Source organism: Doryrhamphus excisus, chromosome 7 (assembly GCF_030265055.1).
Source record: "Doryrhamphus excisus isolate RoL2022-K1 chromosome 7, RoL_Dexc_1.0, whole genome shotgun sequence".
In the NCBI taxonomy this organism is placed as follows: domain Eukaryota; kingdom Metazoa; phylum Chordata; class Actinopteri; order Syngnathiformes; family Syngnathidae; genus Doryrhamphus; species Doryrhamphus excisus.
Window position 1 is genome coordinate 22,417,770 of NC_080472.1, and position 15,010 is coordinate 22,432,779.

The 15,010-nt window shown below is 38.6% G+C and overlaps 1 protein-coding gene across 6 annotated transcripts in view; it reads right to left on the bottom strand.

Moving 5' to 3' along the window:
* LOC131132465 (ankyrin-3-like) overlaps nucleotides 1-15,010 on the bottom strand; it is an 88,640-nt gene that overhangs the window by 33,239 nt on the left and 40,391 nt on the right. For 3 of the 6 annotated variants that reach the window (XM_058078102.1, XM_058078104.1, XM_058078103.1), the window contains 4 exons: nucleotides 13,492-13,615; nucleotides 10,243-10,345; nucleotides 5,913-6,019; nucleotides 903-1,127 (listed from right to left, as the gene is read on the bottom strand). In XM_058078102.1, the coding sequence (XP_057934085.1) occupies nucleotides 903-1,127; nucleotides 5,913-6,019; nucleotides 10,243-10,345; nucleotides 13,492-13,615 (559 nt within the window). Of the gene's footprint in view, nucleotides 1-406; nucleotides 506-902; nucleotides 1,128-5,685; nucleotides 5,719-5,912; nucleotides 6,020-6,238; nucleotides 6,281-10,242; nucleotides 10,346-13,491; nucleotides 13,616-15,010 lie in introns of all 6 variants that reach the window. The other 3 variants (XM_058078101.1, XM_058078105.1, XM_058078106.1) reach the window with 2 other exon arrangements.

Consider the following 15,010-nt stretch of genomic DNA (forward strand, 5'->3'; position numbering starts at 1 on the left):
TTTTTTTTTTGGCAAAATTTCGGTATTGACCTCATGTCCGATAACGCACCTCATGATCTTTGTGCCACAAGGCGCCCAAGTTTATGGGCGAGGGGAAGCCGTGTGGGGTTACCAGTCCATCCAACAGATGTAGATATCTACTAGGGTTGGAGGTTGGAAAGGTTGGAATGTCACCCAACAGTTTTGTCCGTATAGCGTCCACATGTCACCGTTACATAACATTCCCAATTTCTTCCCAAAACTACACGGCAACCATACATGACCTTCGTGAACTTAAAATGCATGATTCAGCCTGCCGTGTCGTGACGGGGAGGAGCAGCGAGGGGTGCAGTGGCGGGTGTGGGTTGGTAGGGGCGGTCATGGGAGGGGGGGACAAGAGGGGGCGATGCTATGTCTTTGTTCCTACCCAACAAATCTAGTTCCTCTGGGTCCCAGCTGGAGCACTGGACTAACCAGGCTCTCGCCTTCATTAAGAGCTGGCGGCTGTCTGGGAAGATGTAGCTTACTGCGTCCGTCAATCAAACACACACAAATACACACACACAAATACACACACAATACACACTCTGGTGAGCTGAGGGGACGCAGACGTCCACGAATGAAGACACATTTCCAGCAGAACACACCTTGATAAAGCGACAACATGGTGGACGTCATTTTGAAGCCCGATGTCAAATTTCCATCAAATGTCAGACTTACAGGAGGAGACCAATCAGAGTGAAGTGGGCGGGGCTAAATGTTTACATTTGTTTTATAATCTTAAACTGTAAAAAAATCGACACACACTCCGGTGGAAAGGCAAATGGCGGGAAATGGCGGCGGCAGGAAGCGCAGGGAAGATGTCGTCCAACCAAAGTGGACCAAGCTGATTTAGCGAAGCGAGAACAAGCGTCACATCCTACCCCAGGAATTGAGCTCCGGCCGGGCCGACCTCCACCAGCCTGCTGGCCAGACCCTCCCCCTCCACCATGGGGGGCGGCGAGGCCAGCTTGTGCCTCTTGACCAGACGGCAGGTGATCCGCGTCGGTGCCGTGCACTTCCTGGGCGGGATGATGATACGCATACCGTTGTGACGACTTCCTCTCATGGAGCCGCCCCTGGCGTCCACCATGAAGCTGACCAGGAACCTGGAGAAGCATGAGGAGGAGCATGGAAGACTTTGAGTTCGATTCCATCCCATTGCTGTGGTCTTCAGATCAAACACAAAGTGACACCAAAAGGGAGGAGATCACAAACCAGAGTCAGGAACATTCTGGGTGGCCATCAAAGCGGGTTTTGTCCTCAAAGGTTAAGAAAAAGCCAACCCAGAATCCTCCAGGACCTCTAGTACTACACCCACATCACCGGCTGGTGTACTTCTGTGTGTATTAGTACCATTCCCGGTTAAAAAGGAATAACTTATGATATTATGACAAAGTCTTTTCTAGAAGAATAAGGTCAAAATTTGTGAAATCTATAATTTAAAAAAATCTGTGGTATTTGACATTTACCATACGATATATCACGATACTGTTAACGAGGCAATATTTTATTTTTTTTTTCTTGTAGTTAAAGATTATTTCCTGGAAAAACTCTGTAAAACTACTCTTATTACTCTTATTACCTATTACTCTGTAAAAACAAAAAAAGTGTAGCATTTGGATAAATAAAGCTTTAACATCCAGCTTTAAATTTACAACAAAAAAAACATAAAAATAAATTTAATTATGTCTCAAGATCCTGCTCAAATGTTTACATTCTATTAGCAGTGAAAAAAGTATATAGAGTATACTACAGTCCCTGACTTATCACCATCAGAAGAGTATTTTTGTGGAACAAAGTAACTAACATCAGTAAAAAGTCCTTTTAGAATGCTTGAAATAATTATATTTTTTAATAATTTTTAATAATAATTGTAATACATTTTAAAATAAATTAAAAAATATTTTTTAAAATAATTAAATTAAATTAAATGTTTTGATGTATTACTACTAGTAGTGTTTAGTCTTGTCATATTATGTTTTGATGTATTACTACTAGTAGTGTTTAGTTTTGTCATATTATGTTTTGATGTATTACTACTAGTAGTGTTTAGCCTTTAGTCATATTATGTTTTGATGTATTACTACTAGTAGTGTTGTTTTGATGTATTACTACTTGTAGCGTTTAGTTTTGTCATATTATGTTTTGATGTATTACTACTAGTAGCGTTTAGTTTTGTCATATTATGTTTTGATGTATTACTACTAGTAGTGTTTAGTTTTGTCATATTATGTTTTGATGTATTACTACTAGTAGTTTTTAGTCTTGTCATATTATGTTTTGATGTATTACTACTAGTAGTGTTGTTTTGATGTATTACTACTAGTAGTGTTGTTTTGATGTATTACTACTAGTAGTGTTTAGTCTTGTCATATTATGTTTTGATGTATTACTACTAGTAGTGTTGTTTTGATGTATTACTACTAGTAGTGTTTAGTTTTGTCCTATTGTGTTTTGATGTATTACTACTAGTAGTGTTTAGTCTTGTCATATTATGTTTTGATGTATTACTACTAGTAGTGTTTAGTCTTGTCATATTATGTTTTGATGTATTACTACTAGTAGTGTTTAGTCTAGTCATATTATGTTTTGATGTATTACTACTAGTAGTATTTAGTTTTGTCATATTATGTTTTGATGTATTACTACTAGTAGTGTTGTTTTGATGTATTACTACTAGTAGTGTTGTTTTGATGTATTACTACTAGTAGTGTTTAGTCTTGTCATATTATGTTTTGATGTATTACTACTAGTAGTGTTTAGTAGTGTTTTGATGTATTACTACTAGTAGTGTTTAGTAGTGTTTTGATGTATTACTACTAGTAGTGTTTAGTCTTTAGTCATAGTGTTTTGATGTATTACTACTAGTAGTGTTGTTTTGATGTATTACTACTAGTAGTGTTTAGTCTTGTCATATTATGTTTTGATGTATTACTACTAGTAGTGTTGTTTTGATGTATTACTACTAGTAGTGTTTAGTTTTGTCATATTATGTTTTGATGTATTACTACTAGTAGTGTTTAGTCTTGTCATATTATGTTTTGATGTATTACTACTAGTAGTGTTTAGTCTTTAGTCATATTATGTTTTGATGTATTACTACTAGTAGTCTGGTTTTGATGTATTACTACTACTAGTGTTTAGTTTTGTCCTATTGTGTTTTGATGTATTACTACTAGTAGTGTTTAGTTTTGTCATATTATGTTTTGATGTATTACTACTAGTAGTGTTTAGTCTTGTCATATTATGTTTTGATGTATTTCTACTAGTAGTGTTGTTTTGATGTATTACTACTAGTAGTGTTTAGTTTTGTCATATTATGTTTTGATGTATTACTACTAGTAGTGTTGTTTTGATGTATTACTACTAGTAGTGTTTAGTTTTGTCATATTATGTTTTGATGTATTACTACTAGTAGTGTTTAGTCTTGTCATATTATGTTTTGATGTATTACTACTAGTAGTGTTTAGTTTTGTCATATTATGTTTTGATGTATTACTACTAGTAGTGTTTAGTCTTGTCATATTATGTTTTGATGTATTACTACTAGTAGTGTTTAGTTTTGTCATATTATGTTTTGATGTATTACTACTAGTAGTGTTTAGTCTTGTCATATTATGTTTTGATGTATTACTACTAGTAGTGTTTAGTCTTGTCATATTATGTTTTGATGTATTACTACTAGTAGTGTTTAGTTTTGTCATATTATGTTTTGATGTATTACTACTAGTAGTGTTTAGTCTTGTCATATTATGTTTTGATGTATTACTACTAGTAGTGTTTAGTCTTGTCATATTATGTTTTGATGTATTACTACTAGTAGTGTTTAGTTTTGTCATATTATGTTTTGATGTATTACTACTAGTAGTGTTTAGTTTAGTCATATTATGTTTTGATGTATTACTAGTAGTGTTTAGTTTTGTCATATTATGTTTTGATGTATTACTACTAGTAGTATTTAGTTTTGTCATATTATGTTTTGATGTATTACTACTAGTAGTGTTGTTTTGATTTATTACTACTAGTAGTATTTAGTTTTGTCATATTATGTTTTGATGTATTACTACTAGTAGTGTTTAGTCTTGTCATATTATGTTTTGATGTATTACTACTAGTAGTGTTGTTTTGATGTTTTACTACTAGTAGTGTTGTTTTGATTTATTACTACTAGTAGTGTTTAGTCTTTAGTCATATTGTGTTTTGATGTATTACTACTAGTAGTGTTTAGTCTTGTCATATTATGTTTTGATGTATTACTACTAGTAGTGTTTAGTTTTGTCCTATTGTGTTTTGATGTTTTACTACTAGTAGTGTTTAGTCTTGTCATATTATGTTTTGATGTATTACTACTAGTAGTGTTTAGTCTTGTCATATTATGTTTTGATGTATTACTACTAGTAGTGTTGTTTTGATGTATTACTACTAGTAGTGTTTAGTTTTGTCATATTATGTTTTGATGTATTACTACTAGTAGTGTTGTTTTGATGTATTACTACTAGTAGTGTTTAGTTTTGTCATATTATGTTTTGATGTATTACTACTAGTAGTGTTTAGTTTTGTCATATTATGTTTTGATGTATTACTACTAGTAGTGTTTAGTTTTGTAATATTATGTCTTGATGTATTACTACTAGTAGTGTTGTTTTGATGTATTACTACTAGTAGTGTTTAGTCTTGTCATATTATGTTTTGATGTATTACTACTAGTAGTGTTTAGTCTTGTCATTATGTTTTGATGTATTACTACTAGTAGTGTTTAGTTTTGTCATATTATGTTTTGATGTATTACTACTAGTAGTGTTTAGTTTTGTCATATTATGTTTTGATGTATTACTACTAGTAGTGTTTAGTTTTGTCATATTATGTTTTGATGTATTACTACTAGTAGTGTTTAGTTTTGTCATATTATGTTTTGATGTATTACTACTAGTAGTGTTTAGTCTTGTCATATTATGTTTTGATGTATTACTACTAGTAGTGTTTAGTCTTGTCATATTATGTTTTGATGTATTACTACTAGTAGTGTTGTTTTGATGTATTACTACTAGTAGTGTTGTTTTGATGTATTACTACTAGTAGTGTGTAGTTTAGTCATATTATGTTTTGATGTATTACTACTAGTAGTGTTGTTTTGATGTATTACTACTAGTAGTGTTTAGTTTTGTCATATTATGTTTTGATGTATTACTACTAGTAGTGTTGTTTTGATGTATTACTACTAGTAGTGTTTAGTTTTGTCATATTATGTTTTTGTCAGTTTCGGTTTTTCAGTTTTAACACCCAGAAGTCCACCACTCAGCTCTGGTCACATGTCAGGTTAGTGTGTAGCTGTCAAACAAAACAACACAATAGAAAAGTCACTTCACAAATGTGTGTGTGTGTGTGTGTGTGTGTCTGTGTGTGTGTGTGTGTGTGTGTGAGAGAGAGAGAGAGAGAGAGGGAGGGGTTAATCTGCGGTGGTGTCCTTCAAACACGCCAACAATCCCAAAGTAGCACACGCCTGCATGGACACACGCCAAGGCATGGAGTAAACGCTGGCGTTACGAGGGAACAAAGGGAGTGAGGAAGGGAGGAAGTGTGGCAGGGTGGGTGGTGGGGGTGCGGGGGGTGACATCACCAGGAAACGACACAAACGAGGTCGTGTCAATCACACCAGTCGGTCACCTGCTGTCGTACTGCGGGAGCGGAGAGGAAAAACTGCGGGACGGACCACAACAAAGCTGCGTCACATGACTGTTAGCACGCACGGACGCAGGTAAAGGCGGCGGTAACCATGACGACCGCTGCTCCAAAAGCACCACAGTATAACGAGAGCCAATGCAAGCCAATGATACTTCTATACTGCAGTACAACTCTTCAATACTAGTATAGTACGTACAGTATATACTTACCCAGAGTGTACCGGCGAGGAGACGAGGTTGACGTTGTCCATGGCGTCTGGCGTCCAGCTGTACCTCCTCAAGGAGTCGTTGTCAGAGTCTTTGGCCATCGCCAAGCGCTGCCGAGGAGACGGGAAGGTCAATCGGGAAGCACAGAAGCATCATCCGGAAAAAGTGCCAAAAATGTCATGTGCGGAATTTTTAACAAAAATGTAAATATGGGATGATTTAATTTTAGCCATGGATAAGCTGTCATTCATGGGAAAATAAAAGATCGGAACTCATAAGGAAGAATGGAAAATGATAAATAAGGAGCGTCATCATGCGGGAACGTCTACCTTGTGGTGTTCCACAGGGAAACACTTTTCCTTACAGAGCATCTGGAGCAGCGGGAAAGCAGACAGGGTGTTAATTTTTGGCGTCGGATATTTTCTCTTTCAACATTTTGCGTCCCGATGATCCGATGTCCCGATTTTTGCTACATTGCGTGTTGCAACGTTCCGTGTATTTGCGCTCCGACATTTCGCGTTTCACCATTTTGTGTTACGACGTTTAATTTTACGACAATTCCTGTTTCGACATTTTGTGCTATGTCGACTTCGGCTATGCTTTACGATGAAAGATTTTGTGTTCCGAAGTTTTGATACATTTCGTATTCCAATGTTTTGTGTCGCAACGTTCCGTGTACTTGCGTTCCGACATTTCGCGTTTCACCATTTTGTGTTACGACGTTTAATTTTACTTTGTTTCATGTTGTTATGTTTTGTTTTACGACAATTCCTGTTTCGACATTTTGTGCTACGTCGACTTCGGCTATGCTTTGCGATGAAAGATTTCGTGTTCCGAAGTTTTGATACATTTCGTATTCCAACGTTTTGTGTTGCAACGTTCCGTGTACTTGCGTTCCGACATTTCCCGTTTCACCATTTTGTGTTACGACGTTTAATTTTACTTTGTTTCATGTTGTTATGTTTTGTTTTACGACAATTCCTGTTGTCGACATTTTGTGCTATGTCGACTTCGGCTATGTTTTACGATGAAAGATTTCGTGTTCTGAGGTTTTGAGACATTTCGTATTCCAACGTTTTGTGTTGCAACGTTCCGTGTACTTGCGTTCCGACATTTCGCGTTTCACCATTTTGTGTTACGACGTTTAATTTTACTTTGTTTCATGTTGTTATGTTTTGTTTTACGACAATTCCTGTTGTCGACATTTTGTGCTATGTCGACTTCGGCTATGCTTTACAATGAAAATTTCTTGTTCCGAAGTTTTGAGACATTTCGTATTCCAACGTTTTGTGTTGCAACGTTCCGTGTACTTGCGTTCCGACATTTCGCGTTTCACCATTTTGTGTTACGACGTTTAATTTTACTTTGTTTCATGTTGTTATGTTTTGTTTTACGACAATTACTGTTTCGACATTTTGTGCTATGTCGACTTCGGCTATGCTTTGCGATGAAAGATTTTGTGTTCCGAAGTTTTGAGACATTTCGTATTCCAACGTTTTGTGTTGCAACGTTCCGTGTACTTGCGTTCCGACATTTCCCGTTTCACCATTTTGTGTTACGACATTTAATTTTACTTTGTTTCATGTTGTTATGTTTTGTTTTACGACAATTCCTGTTTCGACATTTTGTGCTATGTCGACTTCGGCTATGCTTTGCAATGAAAGATTTCGTGTTCCGAAGTTTTGATACATTTCGTATTCCAACGTTTTGTGTTGCAACGTTCCGTGTACTTGCGTTCCGACATTTCGTGATTCAACTTTTTTTGTGTTACGATATTTAAGTTTGGTTCGTTTCATGTTGTCATGTTTTGTTTTACGACAATTCCTGTTTTGACTATGCTTTACAATGCAAGATTTAGTGTTCCGAAGTTTTGATACATTTCGTATTCCAACGTTTCGTGTTGTAACCAAGCCTCGTTTTGCGTTGCAACGATTCCGTGATTCGTTCGTGATTCAAAGTTTTTTGTTTTACGATGTTTGTGTTACGACAATTACTGTTTTGACATTTTGTGCTATGTCTACTTTGGCTATGCTTTACGATGAAAGATTTTGTGTTCTGAAGTTTTGAGACATTTCGTATTCCAACGTTTTGTGTTGCAACGTTCCGTGTACTTGCGTTCCGACATTTCGTGATTCAACTTTTTTTGTGTTACGATGTTTGGTTCGTTTCATGTTGTCATGTTTTGTTTTACGACAATTCCTGTTTCGACATTTTGTGCTATGTCGACTTCGGCTATGCTTTGCGATGAAAGATTTCGTGTTCTGAAGTTTTGAGACATTTCGTATTCCAACGTTTTGTGTTGCAACGTTCCGTGTACTTGCGTTCCGACATTTCGCGTTTCACCATTTTGTGTTACGACGTTTAATTTTACTTTGTTTCATGTTGTTATGTTTTGTTTTACGACAATTCCTGTTTCGACATTTTGTGCTATGTCGACTTCGGCTATGCTTTGCAATGAAAGATTTCGTGTTCCGAAGTTTTGAGACATTTCGTATTCCAACGTTTTGTGTTGCAACGTTCCGTGTACTTGCGTTCCGACATTTCGTGATTCAACTTTTTTTGTGTTACGATATTTAAGTTTGGTTCGTTTCATGTTGTCATGTTTTGTTTTACGACAATTCCTGTTTTGACATTTTGTGCTATGTCTACTTTGGCTATGCTTTGCAATGAAAGATTTCGTGTTCCGAAGTTTTGATACATTTCGTATTCCAACGTTTCGTGTTGCAACCAAGCCTCGTTTTGCGTTGCAACGATTCCGTGATTCGTTCGTGATTCAAAGTTTTTTGTTTTACGATGTTTGTGTTACGACAATTACTGTTTTGATATTTTGTGCTATGTCTATTTTGGCTATGTTTTGCAATGCAAGATTTCGTGTTCCGAAGTTTTGATACATTTCCTATTCCAACGTTTCATGTTGCAACATTTTGCGGCCGATATTTTGTGTTACGCCTCGTTTTGCTATGTTTTGTGTTGCAAGATTTCGTGTTCCTAGATTTAATTTTGCTACGTTTCATGTTGCAACATTTTGTATTCCGATGTTTTGCGTTACGCCTCGTTCTGCTATGTTTTTGTGTTGCAACGTTCCGTGTACTTGCGTTCCGACATTTTGTCATTCAACATTTTTTGTGTTACGACGTTTGAGTTTGGTTCGTTTCATGTTGTAACGTTTTGTTTTACGACAATTCCTATTTTGAGCTTTTGCGCTATGTCTACTTTGGCTATGTTTTGCAATGCAAGATTTCGTGTTCTGATGTTATGTTTTGATACATTTCGGATTCCGACGTTTTGTGTTGCAACATTTTGTGTTCCTAGATTTAATTTTGCTACGTTTCATGTTGCAACATTTTGTGTTCCGATATTTTGCGTTATACCTTGTTTTGCTATGTTTTGGGTTGCAACATTCGGTGTTCTTGCGTTCCGACATTTCGTGATTGAACGTTTTTTGTGTTACGATGTTTAAGTTTGGTTTGTTTCATGTTGTAACGTTTTGTTTTACGAGATTTTGTGTTACGTCTACTTTGGCTAAGTTTTGTAATGCAAGATTTCGTGTCCTGATGTTATGTTTTGATACATTTCGTATTCCGACGTTTCGTGTTGCAATGTTTTGTCTTCCGACATTTTCTGTTTCGATGTTCCCCGTTGCAATGTGTGTTCCGATGTTTCGTATTTGGACTTTTCCTGTTATGAGTTGTGACATTTAGTAATCTAATGTTTTGTGTTCCGATGTTTTCAGGGTTACGTAAGCACTTCCATTCATTATTCCTATTGTACAAAAACGAAAATGAACACACTGCGAAAAATATTTAAGCGTCCCGTGAACTTTTTCTGATGGCGTCAAAGAAAAAGAAAGTGAAAAGTGATTTGAAAATCACCGAAATAAGCTAAAAAATTGGAGAAAAGCTGAGCTACATACGCTGCAACGCCGTTGCATAACAGTGTAGTGGTGTCATAATTTGGAGGACTTCCTCCTCTCTCTCCCTCCTTTGCAACGCCCCTTCCAGGGTTTTGTTTAATTCTTGTAGTTAATCTTTTTCTTAGTGTTTTTTATGTCCTTTGTGTGTACTTTGGATTGTATGAGTGACTTAGGTGACTAAGTTCCGACTTAAAACTCTGAATGTTCCGACAATAAAGTATTCCTCTTTTTACAGCTCGGACATCGATGGTGATGTAAACGTAACCGCCATTTTTTTTACCACGAATAAATATTCTGTTTATATGAACGGCCGAGTCGGGCCTGATTGGTGATTGGCTGGTTAGTTTGGGGGTAAATGAGTGACAGCTGCAGCACCCCCCCACCCTAAACGTAAGCGAGTGAGGCATGGGGCGTACGTACCACGTCCTTGCTGGGCGCCAGCATCTCCTCGATCATCATGCTGTCCCGCGTGAAGGAGCTGCGGTTGAGCGTGTTGGACCTATCAGAACTGAAGGAACGCAGGCTTGGTGGGGGTGTGGCGCGGAGGTCAGGGGTTACCAAGACAACAGTCACAATGATGAGGGGGGGGTGGGGAGTTGGGGGAGGGGGGGGCGATGGAACAGGAGAGGTGAACAGAAAAAAAAAATATCATCACATTAAAATGCATGCAGCTTCCAGGAACCAGAACCAGAACCAGAACCAGCAGAAACCACAACACACCATTAGTATTATTTCAAGTTTAGGCGTGGTTGTAGAACTGTTGCTATGACAACATCCTGAATGAAAGGGAAGCGGATGATGGACAGCGTGTTTGATACCGTACGTACGCCGTGTTCATGAAGATTTGAGTCGGACTTGAGTCGGCCATGAGTGTAAACAGAGACGTTGAGTCTGATGAGTGCCGCGGCCTTTAATGTGCGCATCAACGCACATTCCCACGCCTGCTGAACATCACGGCCGCCATGACTTGAACATCATCAAGAGACCACACAAAGTACTGTACAGAATCCAGAAGTACTCCTAACACGAACATGTATGGGTCTGTATTATGTCTACTGTGTACTATAGGGGTGTTATATCATGTCTGGAGGGCTCTAATCATGTTTGTAAACAGGTTTTCTATTTCTATTTCAGCAGAAGAATACGTATTCACACGTCCACTACACTGAGGAAGAGCAACAGACCACACAAAGTACTGTACAGAATGCAGAAGTACTTCTAACACTAACTACTATGTACTATAGGGGTGTTATATCATGTCTGGAGGGCTCCAATCATGTTTGTAAACAGGTTTTCTATGCTAGGTTTTTTTTTTAGGTGTGTAGCGAAGCCTTTTCTCGAAAGTCACATACATGAGACGGGCTCATCTAATCCTTCCATTAATCCCTCGATTATCGCGGTTCATCGGTTAAGAGCACAGAAAACCTGTTTACAAACATTATTAGAGCCCTCCAGACATGACATAACACCCCTATAGTACATAGTAGACATAATACAGACCCATACATGCGTGGTGTCATCAAAACAACGTGACGACAGTGTCCAGGATACTACATAGAACCCATTAGCATGGGTTCGGGTCCCCGGAAGCTCGATGAAGGAAACCAAAGACGTTGCAAAGTAAAAGACAAAAACCACGCACAGCAACACACGACTGATCCAAGTGACCACATTAGTAACATCAAACAAACGTTAGCTCAGACCAGGAAGTTGTGACATCATCTGTGGCATGGAGGGGGTGCAGGTTGGGAAGGTGGGGGCAGGGGGGCAAGGGGGGCAGGGGGGCAAGGGGCGTCAGCATGCCATCAGCCTTACCTGACCTTGGGACTAAGACACAGAGCGCACATGAGGAGAGAACAAAAGATCATGAGAAAGAAGGATGGACCACGGCGAGGAGGAGAAGGAGACGATGGAGGTATGATCTCACACGCGCGCCTACTGCATGATGCGTTCAAGAAAACTGGGAATTCCCGACGTGCTTCAAGTTCCTATGGGCTCACTGAGGTCGCCAAACATTTTTTTTTCTTTACTTTTGACTTGTTTTAAAATTTCAAAACGACATGTTTCCCGTTTCCCAGCATCCTGGAACGCATCACACACCCCACTTAGTCCCTTAGCCCCCTTTTCCGGGGTTACAAACACACCACTTCCTGGACTTACTCAACTGGAAGTGTTTTTAAACAGCACACGCACTCGGTGCTTGGGGCCATGCAATCGAACATGTTTCTAATTTCCTGTGGCTCGGTGGACAAGTGTGTCACTCCTCAGACATGCAGGGACACCCCCCCCCCCCCCCAAATTGTGACGCACATTTGTTGACGTTTATCATTAAAAAAGTTATTTTCTTATCATGGAAAGAATCTATCTTAGTTTACCAGTACATGAAACATATCGCCCAACATTGGTGTCCAAAATGCAGCCTGGGGGCCATTTGGGGGCTTCTCTTATTTTTTTATATTTAAAAAATATAATGGGAAAATATAATAACATAAGTAGTAATCCAACAAGAAACTGTCAGCATTTTGCAAGCATAACGTCTTGTAATAATAATGTAATAATGAGGAAAAATAATATCATTTTAGTAACATACAGCTGAAATATTAAAGAGAAATAATTACTTTTTAAGTTGTAAAATTATGAGAAACAAACAAAACAACAAATAAAGTAAAACTTTAGGAAAATAGGAAAATTAGGTTGCAGAAAAAAAGTTATGTTACAAGAATAATATCAAAATATAGATTTTTATTGAAGAATTACGGGAAAAAATTGCAAGAAAAACGAGTTAGAAAATAAAAAAAACGTCAAAAATGGAAAAAAAATATATTTAAAAATAGTCAAAATATTAAGGATATTATGAGATAAAATTAAATTATTTATAAAAAGTGAACTTGTAACATTATGAGGAAAATCTTAGGGTTGAAATATTAAACAAAAAAAATTTTTTTTGAAGTCATAAAATGAGAAACAAAACAAAAAGTTGTAATTTTGAGAAAATTAAGTTGATAAAAGCTCATATTCTGGGAATGAAGTCACAATATTACAATATAAAAATGTACAAGGAAAATTTCAGAATAAAGTATAAATATAAATAATATAATATATAATATAATAAAAAATATATAATATATAATATAATATAATATATCTCCCATAACTGATTTTAAGATGTGTGGCAAAGCCTTTCTTTTAGCAAAGCGGTTAGCATGTAGGCTACACAGTCAGGAGATCAGGAAGACCCGGGTTCGAATCCACCTCGAGTTTTCTCCGGGTACTCCGGGTTCCTCCCACATTCCAAAAACATGCTAGGTTAATTAGCCACTCCAAATTGTCCATAGGTATGAATGTGAGTGTGAATGGTTGTTTGTCTATATGTGCCCTGGGATTGGCTGGCCACCAGTCCAGGGTGGACCCCGCCTCTCGCCCAAAACCACCGGGATAGGCTCCAGCATACCCGTTACGCAAGTGAGGATAAGCGGCATAGAAAACAGATCTTGTTAGATGGCCTCCTCTCTCAAAAGCGCACCAACCAAGTCAAGGAAACGATAGACTTGTCTCCCATTTTCATGTCGGGTGGTCCCGGGACGCCCCCCGTATTACTGTCACTGCCGCCCCTTTTCATTTAAGGACGCATGAGAACATGGGGCGGATGCTGAAAACGTGGTGTCCTACCTCTGCGAGCGAGCGCCCACGCTGAATCCCATGTACCCCTCCTGGGGCAGCGAGTCGTCGCCCAGCTCCCGCAGGTCCTGGGGGGCCAGGTACTTGTCCGTGTCCCCCGTCATTGCGTCGTCACCTTGGCCGGACAAACACACAAACACAGAAGTGGATGAATCCTTGCGGAGGAACGGGAATATGGATCGGTGAGGATCTCCAGCATCAGGACACACACGGCCACTAAAATGCTCATCCTAAAGAAGCCCATGCTCAAACTCCTCCTGGAAGACCTCCGAGGTCTCCACACCGGGAACGCCGCATCGCTCAAAAGCGTGTTAACAAAAGCAAGAGTGTGTTAAGAGGTGGAAACCTACTTTAGAGAAGAAGAGCAGTTAGTGCACGGCGCTGTGCTAGCGTAGCGTGTACTGTAGCCCCCTCATGACCTCCCACTTCAGAGGAGGAGGAGGAGGAGTCACAAAGAGGAGAAAAAGGGGAGCAAGTGCATGCAGGCGGAGAAGCGACCGGCAAATAAAGAATGAAAAGGGGACGGCATTCCAACCCGATCCCTCCCACCCCCCCCACCCCCCCCACCCCCCTGTCACCTCATACCCTTACTGCTGCTGCACCCCCCCCCCCCCCAGCCATAAACTTCCACGGACCTCATCTACTGGCATTCCGAGCCATTATTTGGGAATCGTTTGGGATCCTAGCGCAAACTCACCTCTGCTTCGGAAGCACTTCATTCTTTTTCGCTTCTTCTTTTTTTTGGGGGGGGGGGAACGTCCCCTGCCTGGAACGTCTGTCGCTCCCAGTCGGGCTCGATCACGCAAACAGATCCGCTTTCTCCCGCCTACCCTCCCTCCGTTGGGATAATCCAGTGTGTGTGTGTGTGTGTGTGTGTGTGTGTGTGTGTGTGACACAAATAGCGAGCAGGGTGTGACTCACACTAAAGTTGTCCAACTTGATTAAGCTAGCGTCTACCGCTAACTCACTCGCTTAATCAATGAAGTCACGTGCGTATATTTATACCATATAAAGGACACAACATTAGGCACACCTGTCACCGTTTTGCTGCACGATAAATAACCAATAAATTATTGCCCATAAAAAATATTATTAATTTTGACTAATATTCGAAGGCATACAGAATATTGTGTTCTATGTCGATATATATATGGAGGACCAAAACTGACAAAATAATAAATAAATAAATAAATACAAGTGGAAATAAAAACAAAAATGAAAAAAAAAAAAAAAAAAATTAAATACAAAAAAATTAATATAAATGGAAATAAAAACAAAAATAAAAAATATATACATAAATAAAAAAATAAAAGCAAAAATACATACAAAAATAAAAAACAAGATTCAAAAATTAAAAATAAATACAAAAATAAATATATAAATAGAATTCATTCATTCATTCATTTTCTACCGCTTTTCCCTCACGAGGGTCGCGGGGGTGCTGGAGCCTATCCCAGCTGTCTTCGGGCGTAAGGCGGGGTACATCCTGGACTGGTGGCCAGCCAATCAC